The sequence below is a fragment of the Sceloporus occidentalis genome, unplaced genomic scaffold (assembly GCF_023333645.1).
Source record: "Sceloporus occidentalis isolate IW3139 unplaced genomic scaffold, rSceOcc1.0.p SCAF_136, whole genome shotgun sequence".
NCBI lineage: Eukaryota > Metazoa > Chordata > Lepidosauria > Squamata > Phrynosomatidae > Sceloporus > Sceloporus occidentalis.
Genome location: NW_028317116.1, coordinates 493,625 through 516,179, shown reverse-complemented (window position 1 = coordinate 516,179; position 22,555 = coordinate 493,625). Strand labels below are relative to the sequence as shown.

The 22,555-nt window shown below is 43.2% G+C and overlaps 1 protein-coding gene across 1 annotated transcript; it reads right to left on the bottom strand.

The window, feature by feature from the left end:
- Positions 1-5,666: 5,666 nt before the first annotated feature.
- On the bottom strand, positions 5,667-22,089 carry LOC149281262 (cilia- and flagella-associated protein 65-like). The gene is made up of 31 exons (XM_089499471.1): positions 21,974-22,089; positions 21,565-21,667; positions 20,998-21,164; positions 20,144-20,343; positions 19,476-19,606; positions 19,108-19,330; positions 18,744-19,009; positions 18,358-18,558; positions 17,839-17,979; positions 17,617-17,736; positions 17,155-17,292; positions 16,408-16,653; positions 15,936-16,160; positions 15,485-15,637; positions 14,805-14,970; positions 14,512-14,645; positions 13,940-14,136; positions 13,196-13,324; positions 12,733-12,909; positions 12,478-12,544; positions 11,994-12,104; positions 11,502-11,693; positions 11,211-11,360; positions 10,771-10,914; positions 10,043-10,159; positions 9,785-9,907; positions 9,585-9,656; positions 9,053-9,267; positions 7,801-8,220; positions 6,295-6,429; positions 5,667-5,829 (listed from the first exon to the last, which is right to left on the bottom strand). Exons 1-31 carry the CDS (start codon positions 22,087-22,089, stop codon positions 5,667-5,669), a joined length of 5,142 nt encoding a protein of 1,713 aa, XP_089355597.1.
- Positions 22,090-22,555: the final 466 nt, after the last annotated feature.

The following is a 22,555-nucleotide window of genomic DNA, read 5'->3' as shown; positions in this document are numbered from 1 at the left end:
AGAAAAAATAGTTTTTGGGGGGTTTTTTTTGCTATTTTTTCTTTATCTTTTTTTTATTATAGCGCCAACAATGTCCGCAGCGTTTCTTACAGTCCCTACATTCAAAGGGACAGACCCACGGCTCAGCAAGCTGACGATATTATTGGTTTTATTTTTTTATTATTATTAATTTTAAATAACACCAAAAAACTCAACAGAGCGTTTCAAGGGGAATTAAAGATAATTGTGACCTTTAAATACACAGCCTCAGGTGCGGGATGCCCTGTGCACCAGAGCTTACGATCTATATATAGCTATATCTATATCTATATATATATATATATATATATATATATACATACATTATCCAGAAAGAATGTTGATGAGGGGTTGGAATGTAATAATGAATAAAAAATCCAAAAATAACAAAAAATTTTCGTTTTTATTATCTATACCCCATGTATTTATATTATATATATATATATAGCGCCAGCAGATGCTGTAACGCTGCTACCTCTGTTTAACGCGTTATAATGCATCATCGTGAATATAGGCGTAAGCAGTATAGCAGCTACTACATGCAACAACTCCCATGATGCCCAGCCGGCCTTTGCACCCCATCGCTTTTCTAATGTTACGAAATTCTGGTGTGTTTTTTTTTTTGTTTTTTTTAAAGTACCTTAAAATTAAACAAATACTTATAACCGTAACAGATGTCATGTGACGCCCGTGGCTGCTTTTTCCTTATTCTCACCGTGAGCTTTAAATATGATTTAAATGGCAGATATGATTTAACCCATCGCGGATCTCACGGGTGAGCGTCCATTTGTTGGGTTGATGTATTATTATTATTGTCATTGATTTATATAGCGCCAACATATTCCGTAACGCAGTACAACGGGATTTGAAGTTAAAATAGAATGAGGATCCCCCCTTTTTATATTTTTATCTTTTACGTTTATTTAATTAGAAGCAACAGAAATGCTGCCTGCAGCCGCCATGCGGTGTACGGAGTGTGACGGGGCACCGCGCGCCCCTCGCTAATTTGGCGCTTCGTCTGTGGCCTGGTTGGCTCTTAATTCGGATCTGGATGGTATTTATTAAATTTGGCGATGTTAATTGTTTGATTAGCTTAAAATGACAGAATCCCATTTAGTTGACGCGCTCCATGCACCCGACGATTTTATAAAAACCTGCAAAATACACATTTCCCGTCTGATTAAAGGTTTATTCCTAGAAGATCTACACTGGGTACTAAAATAGGGGCCCCTAAACCTTCCATATGCTGATGGGGGCTGCAGTTCTTACTATTGTCATAGTTGCCAACATACTCGACTTAGCCAAGACAGTCCTGCCAACAGGATTTATGCCCCAGTTTATGCCGAAAGTGATCTTTTGCAATGAGTCTCTCACATCCTTGGGACCGAAATGGTTAATACAATATATATGTATATATATATATATATATATATATATATATGCGCAGCACAATTTAGTTGTTTCTAGCTATTCTTTTCTCTTTGGCTTCTGCAAATTTGGGATTTTTCTTCCTCTTTCCAGCCAACAGTTTCCTTTTTGTTGTTTTTGAATAAAAAGGGAACCGGCCGCGTTCATTCAAATCACAAAGTTCTAGATTACAAACTCCATATGGAAATTCTCTTCTGGCCGCCTCTCCGCGAAGACCGCGCAGAACAGCTGGGACAAGACGAGAAAAAACAGGGGTTTTGCATAAAATCTAAACACCTGTGACAGATAAGACTCTGTTCCTAATATTCCGGGGGCAAAAAAAACAAAAAAATCCTTAATCAGAGAGGTTTCTATTTCACAGTAGATGAGGAATTATAAACTGCCCCCTACTACTGAAAATTTATATATAACCCCCAAATTGACCCAATAATGGTGAAACTAACATCATTTTGGGACTATATTGAAATAAAATTCTCTTTTTTGGGTTAATTTTCAGGCATCGCTGATGAGTGATTATTATTACATTATTGTTACATTATTACATTATTGTTACTTTATTATTATTATTATTATTATTATTATTACATTATTGATACATTATTATTATTATTACATTATTGTTATTTTATTATTGTTGTTTTTATTATTATTATAATTACACTTTATTTTTGAGAGATTCACAGCGAAAGTGAAGAGAAAATAAAATAAAAAAAATAACAATAAACAAAACCGATGATAATATTAACACATGTTAAGGCAGTAGCCTCTACCACTTCTGCTGGGAGGCTGCTCCATTCATCTACAATCTATTGTACTTAAGTTATCCAATCATCTTTACCAAATTTGCTCTTGGGCTTTAATTACTAAATAATGTTAATAATGGATCAGGGAAAGGTATATGAAGGCAGGGCGGTTAATTACAGCGGGGAACCGGCTAGAGCCTCACCGTGAAATCCAGGATTGAGTTTAGAACATTAGGATTAAACTAACCATTCAGATCACCGGCCCCTAAAACATTTAGGATAGTAATTTGCTTTATTCTGGTAATTTTGTACTTATTTTCAGTAATCTCCTTTGGGCAGATGCACCTGTTTACCGGTTGTACTGCGCTACGGCATGCGCATCCCCGCAGTATATATATATATTTTCTCGAAGCATCCCGGGTTAAATGAGCCGCAGGGTCGCCCTAGAGGATATATTTTAACCCTTAGTGCCTTATTATCTGTTAAGTCGTGGCTTACGCTAGAACGTGGAATTACCCATTTCAGTCCAGTTTGCCTCCGCTTTTTGGGTTTAGGATGATTAATTTGAGTTTAATGAAAATAAGGATTCTGGGATTTGCATGAGTGCGGTTGGGGGAGGGGAAGGTGTCACTTAACTAAGTCCCAACCTGGGCTTTGTCACCAGGGGGGGGGTGGGGAGGATCTCCGCGTTAAAACAATCACTATTTGATTTCTTCGGGATTTCCAGCAGAAAATGTCAGAGGTAATCGAGCGAAAGCATAGAGAATAAAACCAACCTGTGTTTTGGGCTGGAGATAACGTGCGCGCCCCCCCCCCCCGGCGCATGCGGGGGTTAAACGAAGCCTTAGGCAGCGACAGCTGATTACAAGAACATTAACTCTTACAGACCGGGTTTAAATAAAAGGAATGGTGATTATCGAAGGTGATACGCCAAGCGCCGTTGCTAATATTCTGGACGCCGCCAGAATGTAAGCTCTTGGGCCAGAGATTAATATTAAGGGGGAAAAAATAAAAGTAGGGTGCGATTCCTTGGGTTCCCTCGGTCTCGTTCACATCTTTAAGGATAAGCAAAAAGGCACACCGGCCCTTAATGTAACAAAATATCTGGATTTATTTTTTTTGTGTGTAAAAATTGTGTGTAATGCCAATATTTTTACAGCTCCTGCTAAATCAAAAAATGTAACCCCGCAGAGACCATACACAGACCTGCTGATCCCTACAAAGACACTGTCACTGCCCGTTTAAGGATATCCCTGCTTAATTGCAGGTGGGATAATCCCACCAACCGAGCCACGCCTGTTCTCATGTCAAATTATCACTAAATCCGGTCCTGTTCTTTTCACCTGAGTCTTGTGATTACCCGTCATCAGTTTTAGAGAATAAGGTGTAATTGCCTGCTGAATGCAATAGAAGATAGAAACTGCGTCACCTGCTCTCAGAGGCAGGGCAAAGCTGAGCGCGCGTACGGATAGTGCTGCAAGAGTGGTAGATAAGTGGAACAACCTCCCAGCAGAAGTGGTAGAGGGTAATACAGTGAGGGGATTTAAACATGCATGGGACAGACATTTGGCTCCTGAATCTAAGACGAGACCTGATAACGTTTGAGACTAGCTGGGGCTGAACAGGGCTGATCCGCTAAGAAATCGTATAATTCTATGAAAGCCGGAATTTATTTGATTCCAGGAGACGTGTTACAAAGAGAGAAAAGGTCAGGGCTGGTTACACATGATCCGTGAGTCTCTCGCTGTCTATATATATATATATATATCTCTATATAAAGTGTGCGTATATATATATATATATATATATATATATATATATATATATATATATATAACTATATGTCTCTTGTGTATAAGGCGTTGCGGGGATCGCTTTATTCTGCATTTAATGCTTCTCTGCTCGGATGCCCTGAAAGCTGTAAAGATGACTGGGCTGCTTTCCAAATCTAGAGATGGTTGGACGGTTCCATTGTATGCGTTTGCAGCCTGGGTCGGGGCTTTTAAAATTACAAGTCCTTGGACTGACGTGTCGGCCTCGGGATTATGATTATTTTTTTTAACACTAAAACAAGGCATTTCTGTGGCTTCAACATAAAGTAGGGCGGACAGATCAGCCGACGTTTCCAGGATGTATAAAATCTTGACATGAAGCAGAAAAGTGGAAATTTCAGTAAAATATAAATGTTAAAACGTAATGTATCAACGCAAGTTGAAAAAGCCCCCAAATATATACAATCACACCATTGTAGATACACGGTATATAAATAAATGTGTAAAGCAGTCACCCAGCAGGGGAGGGGATTAAACATGCGCGGGATAGACGTACGGCTCCTTAATCTAAGACGAGACCAACGACTGATTTAAGGTTTGAGTTTTTAAAGAAAAAGAAATACAGACTAGACGGGGGCCGAATGGGGCTGCTCTTCCATCCAATTTATATACACACTACTGTTTCAAAGGTTTGGGGTCACTGAGTTGTTTTCCTGGAAAACAAGGACATTTCTGGCCGTAACATAATCGCAAAATGGTTTTCTTACCAGCAATTATCCTTTTAAACTTGGATCAGCGAACACAACGTGCCATTGGAACACAGGAGTGATGGGAGTGATAAAGGGCCATTGGAACACAGGAGTGATGGGAGTGATAAAGGGCCATTGGAACACAGGAGTGATAAAGGGCCATTGGAACACAGGAGTGATGGGAGTGATAAAGGGCCATTGGAACACAGGAGTGATGGGAGTGATAAAAGGCCTCTGTACGCCTACGAAGAGATTCCGTTCAAAATCGTTTTAAATTGACACGCTTTTGGTTTATTTGAGAAACAATTGCATTTCTGAGAGACCCCAAACTTTTAATCTGTAGGTTATATATATCTAAAGTTGTCGAGTTTAGAAGGTCGATGGATTTATGTGTAACAATATTTTTATCAGTTTTATAGATACACATCTAGGCCAAAAAACGCTCCTTGGGAATTACGGCAGAATCCTTACGTTTTCATCCGTTTCTGTTGTAACGCCCGCAAAAGTGTGGAAAGTAAGGCTATCGACATCACGAGCCATCATGTGACCTATCGTGACGATCACCTCTACGCACGGCCCTGTAATACACGATGCTTGTGAGCCCGAACACTTCACCGTTCCCCTTCCTACCGATCTAAAATCAGCCGATCCCTTTGAGGTCAGTTTGCCGAAGCCACGTCCGCAGCGTGGGTCACGCCAGAATTTATTGTCTGTCCTTAAACAAATCTGACACAATGTCAGGGCGACTCTCTGCTTCTGTAACGCGCGCCGCAGGTGACCCGGACAGGCGGTAAAGAATATCAGAAACTTCCATCTACAAACTGAACTGGAAACAAAGACGCTTTAATGTGTTTACAGGAAAAAAAAAAAGAAACCCCCTAATTATATCCACTTCCCATTAATGAATATTAACCCCTCTGGAAACTCATGTTTTTTCTTCCATGTCAGCCGGGTGCTTAGGGGGCCGGGTGCGACGAACGGAACGATGCTCGTTGGCTTCGTGTGGGGGTGACGGTTCTTGCCCCGTTATCTGAGATGTCTGGCTTGGGACAATCTGCCGTGGCCTGTTCGTTCTGTGGGGTGGAGAGGGTCCGTGCCGTGGAGGAAGGGCTGATCCCCCTATTAAAGAAAAAAAGACAGCGACAATATTTATCCACAAACTCCCAGCTCGTGGTTCCTGTGCAGCTTGTATTTACTTTGGTAATCCGTTACTATCTCCTGCACCTGTGGGATATCTCACACCTGGAGGGCAATATGATGTGATTTATACCCCGGGCTCGAGCGAATCGCTAGGTTACAAGTTAGCACAAGCTGGACGGTTAATTCCTTCGATCGATTCCTTCTGAGAAATCAGCTGATCTGGATAATATTCTGTGCGACACCGCTCTGTTCGGACGCTTCAATCCTTCCGCCCCGTGGAAGCGGTCAGGCTGGCGCGTTGGCCGGTACGGTTCGTTTTTCAAGTTAATAGATAAGTAAACCGAGAGCGATGTGAAATCCTATTTATACCATCCTCTAAGTCATATAGGATCGGTGAGAGCCATTAAGGAAAATTAAAGTATACACACGAGAGACACAAAATACCTGGGGGTCACGGGAGGCAGGGCGATGACGCGAGGGCGCGCGGTGAGCACCACTTCTCCTCGGTTGGCTTCGATCAGGATATTCTGCAAAGTATTCTCTAGCACAGATTCTGCCAGGTGAGCGAACCCCGGCGACCTGAGAAGACAGGCGGACGGTGAAATCTCTGGCGTTGAGCAGCGTTGTGTTTAAATAAAAACATGAACAAACAGACTTATTTTGTGAAAGCCCTCGCTCTACCGCGTGGCCTCATCTCTCACGACTTTGGAACGGATTCTTTGAACATTCGGCCCAAAAGGGTTTTCTATCCACAAACCCGTCACGCCCTGCGCTACGTCTGGAACAGTTCTAGCTTATTCTATACTCCGATGGAAATGCTTAGTTGGCGCTGCGGAGGATTTAATAGAGGTGGTACAGACATGGCGGTGGTATACATCTAGAACAATTAACTCTTGATGCCCCAATGGGGCAGCAGAAAGGGCCGTCATCTGGTTTGTACATACATAGATACATACGTAGATACATGAAGTCCCTCTTCCTACCCCCATTTGTGGGAATTGTACTTCTGTAAAAGCTCTTAAAGCAATTGAAATAATCGTTACTGTGGTTTTGTTTTTTCTTGAAAAACCATTAAAATATTAACTGAAAGCAAATATAGCAGAGAAGTGTCGTCAGACTCGGCACAGAGCCGCCAGTGGGATATTCGGGGTGAGATCCCCCCAACAGCTGGAAAACCACTGGACGTCTGTGTTAAAATACTACGATTTGTGATACGGCGGCTCTATTAAGCAGATCGGGGCAGGAGGTAGGACTTCGCCCTATAAATGGTTATTGTGCCATCTAAGTCAGACGTTGCTTTAAATTGCAAATACGATGCATCCTGCATCCTGCTTCTGCTTAGTCATGTGAGAGTTCAGGAAAGCCCTCGTCGCCTCGTTCTTTCTTAGGCTATGAGGTCATGTGTTTAAACTATTGAGATAAGAAAAACAGAAATTGTGTGGGTACACTCAGCACTTTACGGCGGCGCTAAGGAAGTGAGTGTAAAGACCCAGGCCTAGAATACGGGGCAAGTGAAATCATTAGCGCTTTATGGTACGAAGGCTAACCACTGTGGTGACACAGCGCCACCTGGTGGCCAGAGCACATGTAGCTGATACATTTTCTCCCTGGCAGCAATTGGTCTAAGTAGCGAGGATGAATCAGATCCCCTACATGGGCCCATTGAGTAATTAAGGCACAACTGGCTACTGTTTGCTCGTAGATCCCTTGTTGATCTATAATGATAGGGAGGATCATAACCAGATCTCTTATAGCTTACTCTCCATGCCCGCTTGCTGAAACGTGCACTGACAGCACCTTGAATATGACTGATTACTCACACCTTGCCCCGTTAACGCCGGGACCTTGATTCTACCATTAGTAGAACTATTGACCAACTTCGCAAAAGGGCGAAGCTGTGGATTCACTTGTCTTCCTAAAATGAAGTTTAGTAATCTGATCATATCTCACCTTTTGATTTTTTCTTTTAGTTCCTCTTGCGCTGTGTGCGATTTAACATCAGTTTGTGCACAGGCCATCCCGCGCTCCTCATCCATCACGTGTTCCTCACCCTCTTCTTCTGTGTGACGTTCCTCACCCTCTTCTTCTGTGTGACGTTCCTCACCCTCTTCTTCTGTGTGACGTTCCTCGCCCTCTTCCTCTCTTTCGCTTGGCTCCTTCTCATCTCTCGTTGTTTCCCCCTTTTTGTTTTTCTTTCCCTCTATAGCTAACACATCTGACCTTGCTTCAGAAGACCCCGTGTCCTTGGCCCCAGGCGTGCCTCCTCTATTTGAAGGCTTCTCTCGGGTTCCCAGCTGACTGAAGTAAGGGAGAGGATCGTTCCCAATCTGCTCAATAGCTTCGTGGAAGCGTGGGTCATCCAAAAGATTCCTAAGAAAAATGAAATCCGCACCAGTGGATTATGTGGATTTTCTACACTTTTCTACACTGAGTAAGTTTTAGCCTCCAGTGGGGAGAAGATCCACTCCACGAAAGCGGTTGCTCCGGGTAATATCTCCCCCCTGGGGTTTAGACACTGGAACACGGGGTGGTGATAATTCACACATATAGATAGATATATATATGTTATATATGTCTCAAGCTGACCTAGAACCATATACATAAAATTAGATTTTACGTTCCACTCATTAGTATCAAAATATAAACACAAGGGCTTCATTTAACACAAGAAATTAATGTTTTCTGAACTTAACTCCTCCTGGCGCCATTAAGTATCTCCATTATCTTTCATATAGAAAAATACTTTCTATATGGGGGTCTCCATCAAATAGCTCTCTGGGTATTGTTTTAGAGCAACTTGATGTCAGACATCAAATAACATTAATCTGTGTCATTGCAATAAATCTTGTAATCTTGCAGTACTGAAATGGTTAAATGTTTACTGGATAACGGATGCCATGATGTCCACAGCCAATTCCTGCTGCTGAAGGGTGGGCTTCCTTTGGCTGGCGTCCGACTCTCCGGTCTCTGGTTGCAGATCCACATGCGCCGGTTTTTCCTCTCTGTTCTTGGGCAGCCTATTGGGTATATAAATGAACGATTTGTCTCTTTCTGAATCCCCCCCCCCCATTGTGATCTACATCTAACAGACTCACTTAGTTAGTGATCATGATGGTGTTAACTTTAATGGCAGTCCTTCTTCTTTTCTCTAATTGATCTTATTAATATCCTTATCATTAGCCATTGAGATGGGGATTCTCACCAGTGATGGAAGTGAAGATGGAAGTCGTTTTGTAAAAGGTTGAAGAAGTCCTGAGTGTGGTGGGATCTTCCGGTAACCGACAAGTGCAGATGGAGAGGGTCCGGATGTTCAGGTTGGGGCCAGAATCTCTGCCGCTCCTTTTCTGCCATTCGACTCCCTCTGTCTCTGGTCGCCGGTGGCCGAGAAACCTCTCCGTTCTTGATGGGTGGGAGGGTCTGAAAACAAAACATGAATTATTTTCAGAACTTCTACAAAAGCTTGGAAAAAAGGTTAACTTTTCATTTTCTAATATATATTGATATTGCATAATATTTCCTATTACTAATTTAGTTACTGCATTTACTGCATGGTGGCGCATCGTCAGTAAGCATCTGGCGGGTGGAGGACAGACTCCCACTGTATTTATATCAGTCATATGTAGATATTCATGTCTCTATGTTGTCTTGCGTCTAAATATTGTAATGTTGCTATTTATAATGAGCTATAATTGATCATTGGTGAAAATGATGGTGCGTCGAGGAGTCAGGCGTACCTTGTATCTCCGGATTTCTTTTAATTCCTGGGTCCCTTTGGATGCACCGGATCCAGAGGACGTCAAGCCATGCTGGAAAATAAATAAATACCAGTTAGAAATAAGACCTTGTTGGTGAAAATGAAAGTCGCTACAAGGTGCTCTGATAAATAGTATGATGTTATTTGTGCGCATAACCCCAGGCAGGAATTTACCCAAGCCGGTGATTCCTTCTTCTCCCTGCCATGTTCAGTGATGGTAAATTCCAAAGACTGCCGTTCTCGTTCTTCCTCCCACTCCAGAAGCTCCTGATGGTATTTGGCAAGCGCCTTTTCCATAAAGATCTGGAAGAAGATGAGAGACTCTGCTAGTCCCCAGGGAGTCACAGGACATTCATAGAGACATAGATACGTGATCCTGCAGCCATGTAATGGATCCCTCGATTTAATAGAACAAATGCGTTTCAGGGATTGACTTGCCTCGCATACAAGGTCCAGCGTGTAGAAAGCAGCCTGCTCCCCCGTATGAAGTGTGACAATGACGTTTGTACTCTCACCTGGCCGCAAAACACCTGACGCAGGAGAGACGTGCAGGGCCTGTAACAAAATCCAAAACTCCAGTAAGACACACTCACCCAGCATGGCTTCACCCTACAAGGTACTTGTCATATTACGTGATGGCAATAGTTTCCACCAATTGTATAAACTAATATCCCAATATCCCTAATATCATGTGAAGAACATGAGCTAAAGCGGGGGGGGGGGGGGTATGCAGACCCCTGGGCCCAGTGAAGTTTGGCAAGCTGGATAGGTACGACCCTCAGGAGAGAGGAGGAGGGCCAGCTTGGCCCTGGCTACTGCTAGTCCTTTCCAGATGAGCTGGACCAAGCCAGGATTTGGGCTCTAGTTAGCCCTGGCCTATACTGTCACCTAACAGTATGAAAAGGTTGGACTTTAAGGCAAACACATATCTGATAAAATTACATAATGCTACAAAGAATTCCAAGCGTGGGTATCGATCACTAAAGAAAATAGTCTTACATTCATTAACTCCTCTGCGACATAACATTGAGTCATTTTTTTTTATTGTTTACAGGTCTGAGCGGCATTTTGATTAAAGAGACAATGGCAGCAAAGCGTTTTTGCTGGGTTTTTTTCTATGAAAGAATGCACAGATCTGTGGAGTCCGTGGTTTGGAGTGCACTCACCTCATTAACATGGGGAGACCCTGCACACCAGGTGAAGAAAGCCGCTTCTCTCCGAGACATGTTGTTGAGGAACAGAAGCCGACTGGATTTTGAGAAAACTGGGATATCTCCAAAAGTGACGCTCTGCAGGCTCAGGAGAACCTGCTGCAGAAGACACGGCGAAACAGGACAATGTCATGGATGAGGACACGATATCACACGCTCCCCATAGCAAAATTTTCAAGAGGCAGCTTCTACTTTTGAAGTTCTAAACTATTTTCCCATGTCAGCCGGCACTGCTTGCCGTGTGTGATGCTAAAAAAGTGATTATCAAGCAGAAGGGGAAGGAAGCCCCTACTTTGGCATCTGTCTCTTGTAAGAGATATTAGTGTTGATATTGATATTAGTCGACACTCCTATGGGATGTAAGGGTTAAACTCGTTTGTTAAATGGCCCTTTACCTGCCCCGGAGCCGTGAGCCTTGGGGTTGCTGGTAACGGTGAAAAGTTCTCAAACACTGCGGAGTCCCCGAGCGCGTCTCTATCATAACCAATTCCTTCAAACGTGACGAGGACAGAGTCGCCTCCGAGGATGTGCACAGGGACGGTAACCTGAGTGTAACGGCACAGACAAGCAAAGTTACGTTACCGGCAGCGGATGGATAGATGACTGTAGCATTTAACCTCTTCATGACAAAGCCCGTACATGTACGGGCTCACAATGCATTGTTTTTAATGGGTTAACATTCTTACTGAGTAAGTTTTAGCCTCCAGTGGGGAGAAGATCCACTCCACGAAAGCGGTTGCTCCGGGTAATATCTCCCCCCTGGGGTTTAGACACTGGAACACGGGGTGGTGATAATTCTCCTCCTGGATTGCCCTAAGCAGATCCTGCTGAATTTCGTAGATCACGGCCACGGCGCCTCCATTGTACAGTTCATAGATCTGTGACATGAAAAGATGTGGCTCACCTCTGGAAACACGTTATATACATCAGGGGCTACAAACCCAGACGTTAATACTGCCTATTTGCACCAAGCTGGGGGTATCAAAGCTCCACCAACTGCCTGTCTACGTCTCTAAGATGTTATATTAAAGCAAATCCATAAAGTAAAGGTTACAGGCTGTAATGCGATAGATGGAAAGTAACAGGAATGAACTACGTCGCGGAGAGACATGTGAACCTCAGTGTAAGGAGTGCAGCGATTGAAACCCGAGACAGAATTGGATATATATAAAAGTCACCTGTTTGGGGGGCCCAGAGCTGCCGATGGCCACTGGGGTGAACTGGTGCTTCGTGGAGGTGAAATGTACGTAGCGCTGATCCTTCTCAACGGTGACTCCAATGAAGTTTAGCTGCAGAAAGACGCAACAAAAATTACTATGTCGCACCCAGCAACATTTCAGGTGTGGCCAATACATTCATATATTATAAAGGAAGCAGCATACTCACTCTAACCATACACTTACACACACATATATATATATATCCACACCATCTCCCTTACACCACTAAACCATAGGCTCAACCCTGACACTCTAATACCATATTCACGCTAACACCATACACTGACTCACTTTAACACTGTACAGTTACCCACACATAGATACTGTACATACACACACTCTTACACCAACACCATAAACTTACCCATACATATGCACACTCACACCCTCCCTCACCTTTTCTCTTTGCCGCTCACACACATCCAATTTACATCCAACGTACCAATATCTCCCGGCCATGTGACAATTTCAGCAGGACTGGCAGACGATCGATTCCAACAAAATCATGCCTGTACATTGGATCATAAATAAAAAAAAGATATAGGTTTCCAAATATCAATAGAAGATTCCCAGTTAAATAGTAGCACAGAACATGAAACCCCTCTGAGACAGTACAATAGTATATATATATATATAATTTTATTGTAAACAGATGCACAGATCATGCCCATTGCGTGTATCCGTGTAGATAACTCACCTGTATGACAGCTGGACCGTGTGCTGCTGGCCTGGATTCACAGTCCCTGATTTGGGGCTGGCTGCAAACAGCTTGTTGTCTTGGATTCTCATCTGGTGAATCTCGCTTTGCTCAAACTCAAAGGTTTCAGCCCAGAACTCGAGCTCGATCTGCTGATCTGCTGGAAATAGAAATTCCCTGTGGGAGCAGAAAACCAGATTTTGGTAACAATGAACTCGGAACCCTCACTAAATCTGCATCTGCTATCAAATTCTATGTTTGTTGCTTATTAGCCATTTGTATGAGTTCTGAGCCCAGTCTCCTCAACAGACATTCTGAGTCCTTATCATACTGCTTGTCAGACTCTCCGACTAATAAAAGTTTGTGAAGCAATCAATGCAGTGGTCCAACCTGCAGGATCATTTCATTGCTTACTATACACAAACGCTGCTAAATGACATAGCTCCGTATCCTGCGTACTCACCAGTTCACAGGCAGAACCCCTCTGTTCTCTAGCAAGAGAAATGTCACAAAAGGTTCCGATCCCACAGGGGCGGCTCCAAAGTTGAAGTCAAGGAGCACTGGGGTGTTTATAGGGGGGCATCTCCGGACGCTGTGCATGAATGAAAAAAAGATAATCATGACTTACATGAAATGATCAATCATATAGTAACAGGTCTAGCCTAAGTGAGTGTCTTCTGTGCCCCCAAACAGCTTCCTGTATCACCTTTTCCCTCAAACAGTTTGGCATCTGCCATCTTTGTCCCCAAACAGCTTGTCAGTGCCAGCAAACAGCTTGCCAGTGCCATCTTTGGCCTCAAAACAGCTTGTCAGTTCCCCCAAACAGCCTGCCTATGTCATCTTTGCCAACACAAAAAGATGAGTAGAAGTGAAAATCCTGGAAAACCTGGGGAGAAGGGCCCAGACCGTTTGTTCTGTAAGTCCCAAAGGTTCTGATGCTCGCACTGACCTGGATTTGGGGATAACCAATTCCTTCTGTGTTTGTGGGGAGTCCCCACCTAGTTCAGCTGCTCACAGTGACCGCTAAAGGACTTCAGCTCAGTCAATAAGCCAGGTGGTAATTTTTTCCACCAAATGTGACACAGCGCAGCCAAAGCCATTAGCAAAAGATCTTAGAGTCTGGCACATCCAAGTATATTTCATGTTTTCAGCTGTTAAGAGTCACCTTCCAAATCTTTTAAACCCTAGCACCCATGGCGCACCGTACCTGTGTCGAGTAGGGACCCGATATATAAGCTCTGCCGGAGTGGGGTCTCTTTGGAGGTATGCGTTTAGTCTTTCTAATGAAAACAGTCTCCACAGTTGAGTCTTGTTGAGTGAAGTGGCACTGCCAGCCGCGCACACATCCACAATGGACAAGACGGGGTAAACACCCTGTGCCGTCACACAGCACAGAAAGTGCTCCTTGCTGACTGCGTTACTGGGATCCAGAGCTATGGACGGAAAAAGGCATTAATGTGCAGGTGTTTTCTCTATAGATTATTAGGGTAAAATAACTAAATATTATTACTATGTTAACAAATGTGGGGTGCTTTATCCATCGATCCTGGTGCAAAAGGATTATCATCAAAGGCCAAACGGAGTAAAGTGCCAAAAATAAAAGTCAAAAATAAGGAAAACTCTGAAGGACAGAGCCCCCCGCTCCCACCGACTGTCCCAAAGGAGCGTGTCACTCAACTTGCATGTACCTCACATGTGACTCGCAAAGTGTAAAGTCATGCCTACTTGCAACATTCGAGTTGCGTTGCAAGGGTAGGCCACTACAGTCGAGTTTTTAACCTCACCTTTTGGGGTCAAAATGGAATAGAATATTTTCCATATGTACTGGAGCCTGCGTGCCGGACGAGCTGTCACCCTGATGCTGAGCTTGGTCCGCGCAGGGAGACAGCCTCTACTGTTCTCAAACTCCAAGGCTGTTATGAAATGAAAGGATGTCAGACAAATGTGAGCATAGGGTTCATGGGTGAAAAGTACTTTTAACAGCTTTATTGTGAATGATAATTTGCATGTTTAAACAGCAGAACAGAAAAAGTAAGGTCCATCTGTTTGCAAAGAGACAAAGCACATCCTACCAACTGGATCATGGGTGACTTCTTCCTGGTCACACGGACCGTTTATCTCCTGTTTAGCACTCAGTGTGTATTCAAGAGTGCAGTCTCCATCATTCGACAGAGGCAAATCCCACGACTGAAAGCTGCCAACCAAAATATCCCCCAGGTCCACCTGCGCCTGGAGTGCCTGAAGACAAAAGGAAAAACATCAACACAATCTGTTCTATCTTTGCCAAACTTCTCCCTGGCACATAGCACCAGATTTTCCCAGTAATGTTCATATGCCGTGTGTGTCTTATCCATACATTTTTTATTCTGAGATTCGAATGGCTTGGATAGCACTGTATACAATACTTAATTATAGTAACTGCAAAAAAAATTCTGTAACTTTTGCGAGTGTACATGCTTAACAGGTGAATTATAGGAAAGGACGTTACACATTACAGGCTGGCTAGACATATGAAACCAGCCAGTCACATAAAATTGGTACAAATAACAATGAGGTTGGAGACATTGTGCTCCAGTGCCCCATCAAGGGAATGTGGAAACCTAAAGGCTAGCTCACTTCCCCCACCAAAAACTCAGTTTTCAGTGACCCAGGCCACTGCGAAAGCCCAAATGCAAGGTTTAGGATTCATCATACTGATGACTTCCGTTCATTAAAAGAGCCTCCCAAGTTGGGCTACATTAGATACACTTACAGACAGCGTCCCCCTGCAGCCCTCTCCAGTGATACGGAGGATATAACGCATTTTCTCGACAGGTTCAAGATCTTCCTCCGCTGCCCAAGTTAGCGCCGTGGCTTTAGCAAAGTATTTCCTTTCCTCTTGTGGCACAAATGACCAAGTCTGGACCTACGAACGTGGAGAACAAATAATACGATGAACTTTCTATGTGAACATTATTATCACACAATTCGGGAAGCCCAATACCTATGGTCTTAAAACAGAAACAAGAAGGATACTGTTTGTGACTTTTCCAAAACATCCCCCTAATATATTTTTTTGCAGGAACTCTTATCTAGAAGATTAACTGAATAAGTGAGACTATTTTATGCATATTAATTAAAGGCAGGCTCACATATTAACCCTAACAGGCCAGGAAAATAATTTCTTGGCATCTCATCATTTGCACCGTTTGGGGGTCCCTTACCATGCTTTCGTTGGGCCGGATAATTCCACTGCTTGGAGTTACTGAAATGAATGATGCATCTGGTTGTTGTATTTTCCACTGGAAGCGCAGTGGAAATCTGGAGCAATTCTTCAGAGAGTAAGAGCGCTCAGACTGCGTCCCCACACATGTCGGCTTAAAAAAGAGCTTTCCGGCCCCTTCTAGAACGAGCTGCGGGGCTTCAGCACGAGAGAACAGCACTATTTCCTTGGGTACAAAAGCAAGAGAATGTTAATAAACAACACTCGCGCTCCTAGAGCAATCTATATCTTATATATCTGATAAAAATACAACGGGAGCAGGCTACATATTTCTGTACACTAAACACAAGTTTGTTGGCACTACTAGAGTTAATTAAAATAAAAGGGTTGGGGATTTTTTTGTCATATAATGATATGCAAAATGTCAATAGTCCAGTGCTCTACTTATAAGAGTCCTAAACTCTGTAGCTTACCTGGGTAAAATCAGGACTGAAGTTCAGCTGCAGGGGCAGTTGATGCCTTGTCAGTCCTGCTTGGGTAGGGCTGGTTCTTAGAAGCAGAATTTGATGAGATCCGGATGGGATTTGACCCGAGGCCGGCTTCACCTGGGCTGAGGGGCAGCTCGTCTGGTCTATTGCATAGGCCAGTGGTAAGGGCCCTGTGTTCTGGATCAGCAACGTACGCTGAGCCTGACCATTCTGTTTTACTGGAGGAAAAACCTGGAGCAAAGGGGCAATAAGTCACTTTATTAGAACTTCATCTTACATTAATATACATATTTCCAAATATAATTCTGCAGGGTTGGCCAAACCCTGGGAACCAGCAAGCTATGGTTAGTAAAGATTCACTAATATATACAGATCTCTAAGGAGTTCTAAACTATATATAACATTTGCATGGGTCTGCCTATGGCAGGCTCTTCATCAGAGTCTGGTACTGCCCCAACTAAACCCATCATATCTGGTTTGTTAACTCCTATGACCTAGGAAGCCTTAGGCATTACATACAGACCCGCCGTTAAATTTAAACCTTTACAGGTCACCCCTCAATGTGTGGCCTAAAAACCAGTACAGGGAGCCATAGCCTTCTCTTACCTGCTTAGCTTTCTTCTGTCTTAACTACCTACATACTCAAGCCTAATCTCAACTTGTTTTCCAACTCAGCCTGATTCCTCTCTCTGTCTCAGAAATTATTAAGTAGTACTTAGAGAATGTTCTTACCGCTCGAGGGCAATCCAGTGTACAACTGGGAACAAAATGCTGGTGTCCCTGCTCAAATGTGTGTCCCCTCGCATGAAGCGTAATGCACCACGGAAGGCACATTGTGGCATCTTCCACGTTCCGATAATCTCGAAGGACCTGTAAAAAAGGGAATAAGAGGAAAGCACTGAAGAAAAAGCAATGGCGACATAAAGTATGACCAGATAAGATCTAAAAAACAGTTTGAAATACTAATTTTATAATACCAGACTCTATGGACACTACAAACAGTCAAACATCTATGTTCCATTCCTGGTGCAAATTATAGATCTCAGATAAAAGAGAAAATAACTGCACACAAACAAATGATTCACAAAACGATAGTGTTAGTGAAACTGATATCATCAGTTACTATGCCCAGGAATATTTGATACATTGAAGGTCCTGAAGACCTTCTTACCCGGCCTGGTGTCATCTGCTCACCTTGTAGAAGATAAAACCTTCCAGCTCCCCAGCATATAGAGTGTTTGGCTGCGACGGACCAAAGACTACTGTAAAAGCTGTGGATTTCAGAGGTGGAATCTCTGTGCATTGTGGGGTAACCTGAAACGGGCAGTCAGGGTTTGATGTCCATATCACTGACACTTTTCCCTTTGTGTGATTGGTCAGCGATAACGGGAGAGACCTTTTCTGGCCATTTCCAACGCTGCAGCCAAAGTCAAAGTCTCTTTTTGTGGCCGTGACATGGGGTGGGAGCACGGTATTGTCAGAGCTAAACTCATCATTAAAGAATTCAGATACCGAGTTCATGCTACCATGTTCCCCAGGATACTCGCCATCAGATTCCTGAAAAAAAAAGAAAAAATAATATTACAGATCATCCAAATATATGTGATTTTGTATTTCGCAACATAAGATATAAAATGTATTAATACAACAGCTTGGTTGTAAGAGGTTAATATCTATCATGTATCCATAACAGTAAAAATCAGACAGAATGTGGCATTTCGAGTTGGACAATGGATTTTACAAATGGTTCTGCATGTAACTTTAAATGGATATGTATTTAAGATAACAGAGGCAGTGAAATAGCATATGAATGGTTTAAAAACCAGTTAAAAAAACCCAGGAATTAAACTATAACCAGAAGTGTTAATCTCCCCCTCCTTAGCAGCTGAGGACGATTCCAGATTCACTGTGACTGAGTGACGGAGATCACGCAACCTGTGTCAGCAGCACCAGCGCTCCGTCGGCATCCTTCCCCACCCTCCCCTCCTGTAACATGGCATTCAGGACGTCTGGAGGGTACGCTGTCAGCCCACGAATCGCATTCTTCCTGTATAAGGGCAGATGCTTCGGGAGAACGATGGCGGGTTTCTCTGTATCCGAATGACACGTGCCAATCAAATCTAGAAAAAGAGGATCCTAAAACAAAAACAAAAAAAACACTTTTAGAGTCGATGAGTTATACGACCAAAGCGTGAGCGGTAATAGCGTTTAGAAAGTCCTAACCTTCGCAAGACGGAGGGAAGCACAAAATACTTCAAGCTTCTAGTCATAATAACAAAATACAAAAAAACAGGACTTTTCTCTATAATCTGCGGTCTCACCTGATGGTGGAGGAGGCATGCCACTCTCCGATAGTGGGGAATAGGATGACGAGGGGCGAAGGTGACCTGCAGAGTTCGAGTTTCACGGGGACCAATAATCCCATAAGGATGATCAAATGAGAAGACGCTTTCACTGCTGTCAATGTCGAACTGGTAGTGAGCCGGTACATCCGAAGAATTGGTGATTTTCAGGGTGCGTAGCATCTGCTCCCCCAGATTCACCAGACCGAAGTCCATCAAAGACTTTAGGATAGACACACGAGGACCTTTAGCAGAAACGGATACGCTTGGTCAACCTACTGTATATATTTGATGGATGGAGAATGGTTATGCAAATTGATTGTGAGCTCTATACAGGGTGTACCTTGACATGTTCCGGCAACCTTTAACACAGATTTCGTGAGGTTACCAGCTGGGATCACATGAAAATAATCCACCGTCTCCATTCCAGGAATATGCGGGCGATATTGCACTGGAATCTTCAGCTTCCCTTGGGCTGGAACCACCGAACGTTCGATATCACAGAAAAAATGACAGTCCATTTGGGATGAATGGGTGGCGCGTTCAATTCGGAACGGTGAATCTACCTGTAAATTGTTAGAAATCAACTAGCTTAGGTCTTCTTGTCTCTGTGCAGGAGCAGCTATCACAGTGAACGGATGCCCTTTGTGTCACTTTTGGATGTACATTCTAATTATAAAATTGCTCCCGGTAACGCTATGAAGCTCTTACCGCTGAGACGTTGTGTATTTCTATGTGCTTCTCCACCACCGTGCCCACTCCGGCTGAGCCGAAATCCAGTAAAGGTTCATCTTCTTCACTTGCAGCCCCAGCAACTCTCAGCACCAGGTGGGGGTACTTTGCTGCGTCAAACAAAACAAAGAGCAAAGGAATAGAGAACACTTTTCATGACGCGTGAACTAATCTAACTGTTAAAGCCTAGCGTCCTAGTGTGGCCTTCCCAGACTGGAGATGGATACACCTAATATAGGGCAACTAAAACATATAGTAGAGTGAGAAAATTAAGAGATGGATCGGCCCCATCCGGCCCCCGTCTAGTCACCCATTTTTCCTGCATAAAAGACTCAAACCTTAATCAGTAGTTGGTCTAGTCTTAGATTCAGGAGCCGTATTGCTTTCCCTTGTGTGTTTAAATCCCCTCACTGTATTAACCTCTTCTGCTACTTTAACACTTTCCCAGTACAGTAAAACTTACTTACCCAACAATGATATTCCATTCCATAAAAAGACAGAGTTGTTTCCTTATTAAGGTCTATTTGTTTGATTTTATTATTATTATTATCCTTTATTCATATAGCGCCAACAATTTACGTAGCTCTTAATGCAATAAATAGATTGAAGGGGGACGACTGGCGATTACACGAACGAGGTCTGCTCACCAATGGAAGTCAGTTGGATGCTTTTGTTATATTCCTCGTTAACCCCGTATCGGCAAACTGCCACCACGCTGTGCACAAGAGCCATCTGTGGCTGGAACAGGACCTTGATTGGAATCTCACATCGAGGATGCAGTGTTCCACTAGCCGGGGTCATCGTGAAAGGGTCCGACACTTCCCATCGAAACGACGTCTGCAGGTCACTGATGGAAAACATCATGATACGGTGTCAGGGTATATGATTCCACATTTACGCATAAATTCAAGCTACTGTCTATAAGAATTTTAAACGACAGAGACTTAAAACATGAAAAAAACTCTGTCCCTTCTACTTTTTCTCATTTTTCACAATTTTTCTAATTTTGTACTTAACTTATAAAGCTTTACACACTTTTGTAATTCTTAACTTGTACAGCAATCGCAAGAAAGGATTGGGGCTTCCCTGCGACTCTTTATAATGATCTCAGCAGAGGTTTTAAAAGTATTTTTCAAGAACACAGAATAGAAAATATGTTTTAATGTGCATTGATCAGTATTTTGATGTGATAAAGTATTTTTCTTACAGTGACAGTTTAAGCCTACAAGATAATTATTGTGCGTGCAAATCATCAGAAACATCTGTTTTATGACAAAATGTACAGTCTGCTGACAAGGAAGATAGCTGTGTATTCCAGTTATTTATCAAAGTGGCAGGAGAGGATTATGAGTTGCTTTTTAAGGTAATAAAGTACATCTTTAAATATAGTTTCTATTTTATTGCAGCAAATAGGACTACAATGCAATTTTTTTTTATTGACTAATCGTAAAAGCTTTTCCACTCATCAGCCCCAATGGTTTGCAATAAGGAAAGCACTTACCATGCGTTGTGCAGGACGAATGAAGCCTCGGAGGAGTGATAGACCGCACAGGTGGGGATGGTAAGCTCCTCCTGGAACAGAAGCTCGTGGCGAGGTAGTGTAGCTCGTAATACCACTGAGAAGCTTCCTTCCTCTGCCTCGAACGTGATGAAGTCTTCATAGTCACGCTATAAATATGTTACACATAGGATTACGGAATGAAAGCAAAGACTAGTTGATGGCTTCATAATACTGGATTCTATATCTCCCAACTTCTACCCCCGGGGGATGCTGGGGGGCACAGAGCATGCGCAGTATGTACTCTCGGGTGTCCTAAATCATGCTGTCCCACTGAGCTCTATCTAAATCCCAAAAAGCAGGACAGAGGTAGAGCTTGGTGGGACAGAGTGGCAAAATCAGGACTGTCCCGCGCAAAGTTGGGAGGCAGGGAGTTCTAGAATTTTTATGAGACGTGAAACTTTTGTAATGTATGTCTTGTCCCAAAATCCCCACGAGATGGCAGCGTAATACAAGAAACAAGAAACCGTACAGGGTTCTACAGCAAGCGATGCAAGTTCCGCTACCTACCTTTTCCAGCGGCCGGAAGGTGATCGGGAGAGAGAAGGAAGTGCCCGACATTAAGGTGACACTCTGAGGAAACAGAGTTCTGAAAAAAGGGGTGCTGGGGGGTCTTCTTGGAAAAAATAAACATGGGTTAAAAGTAGCAGTGAACACGTCGCTAACAAATCCCTGCTTTAGAACGTGAATGAGGGGCGAACCACTGGAGATATTACTGCTGCTTGAATAGCGCATTTTAAAGATGCTGTTCCAGTTAATTAAATTAACACTTTTCTAACGAAATGCAGCATTAGAAAATGTTGAAATGCATGCAGCTCTTTGCACCTATTGAGATATGCTTGAGAATCTCTGCTTCAAAATACAAGGACGGTATTATGTAGGACGGAGGTGAATTCTAGGCTGCGATTCTCCTGCTCACCTGAATTGCACCTTCTGAGTTTTCAGTTTGACGTTTTTCAGGGCGAGATGTTTGGTGATCTCCTTCCCCGGTTCCCAGTGCTGCCAGTGCAGAAACGTGCGCACCTCGAACCCCATGACGACATCCCTCTTTTTGGCTTTCTTGACTGATTGGAGACTTGTACGTATTTGGTAACGATCCTTTCTCTAAGCATGAAAAATGGGAAATGTTTAAAGGTCTTTGGATGCATAAAACATTAACAATGTACTGGTCTGTACGACGGGGTGATCGATGGCCTGACGCTCTCTTGGGATTTGGGATAAATATCGGAGTTCTCTATACAGGTGAGACTTTAATAGAAACACGGCAGAACCTTTTGGCCCACGTAGTCTGCACTTGGACGAAGCACTCGACAACTTTACTATACAACAGGCCAGTTTTCTTTGTCCCAGTTGTGATTTTCTACTTACCAATTTATCTGAAACTTTATCGCTCTGCCCCAAAAAGGAATTGGATTCCAGGACCCGCGTTTGGAATTGTGCGAGCATGTTACTCCTGTATTGTAAAACTAGACACAAACAGGAACAAGTGAGGAAATGGTTA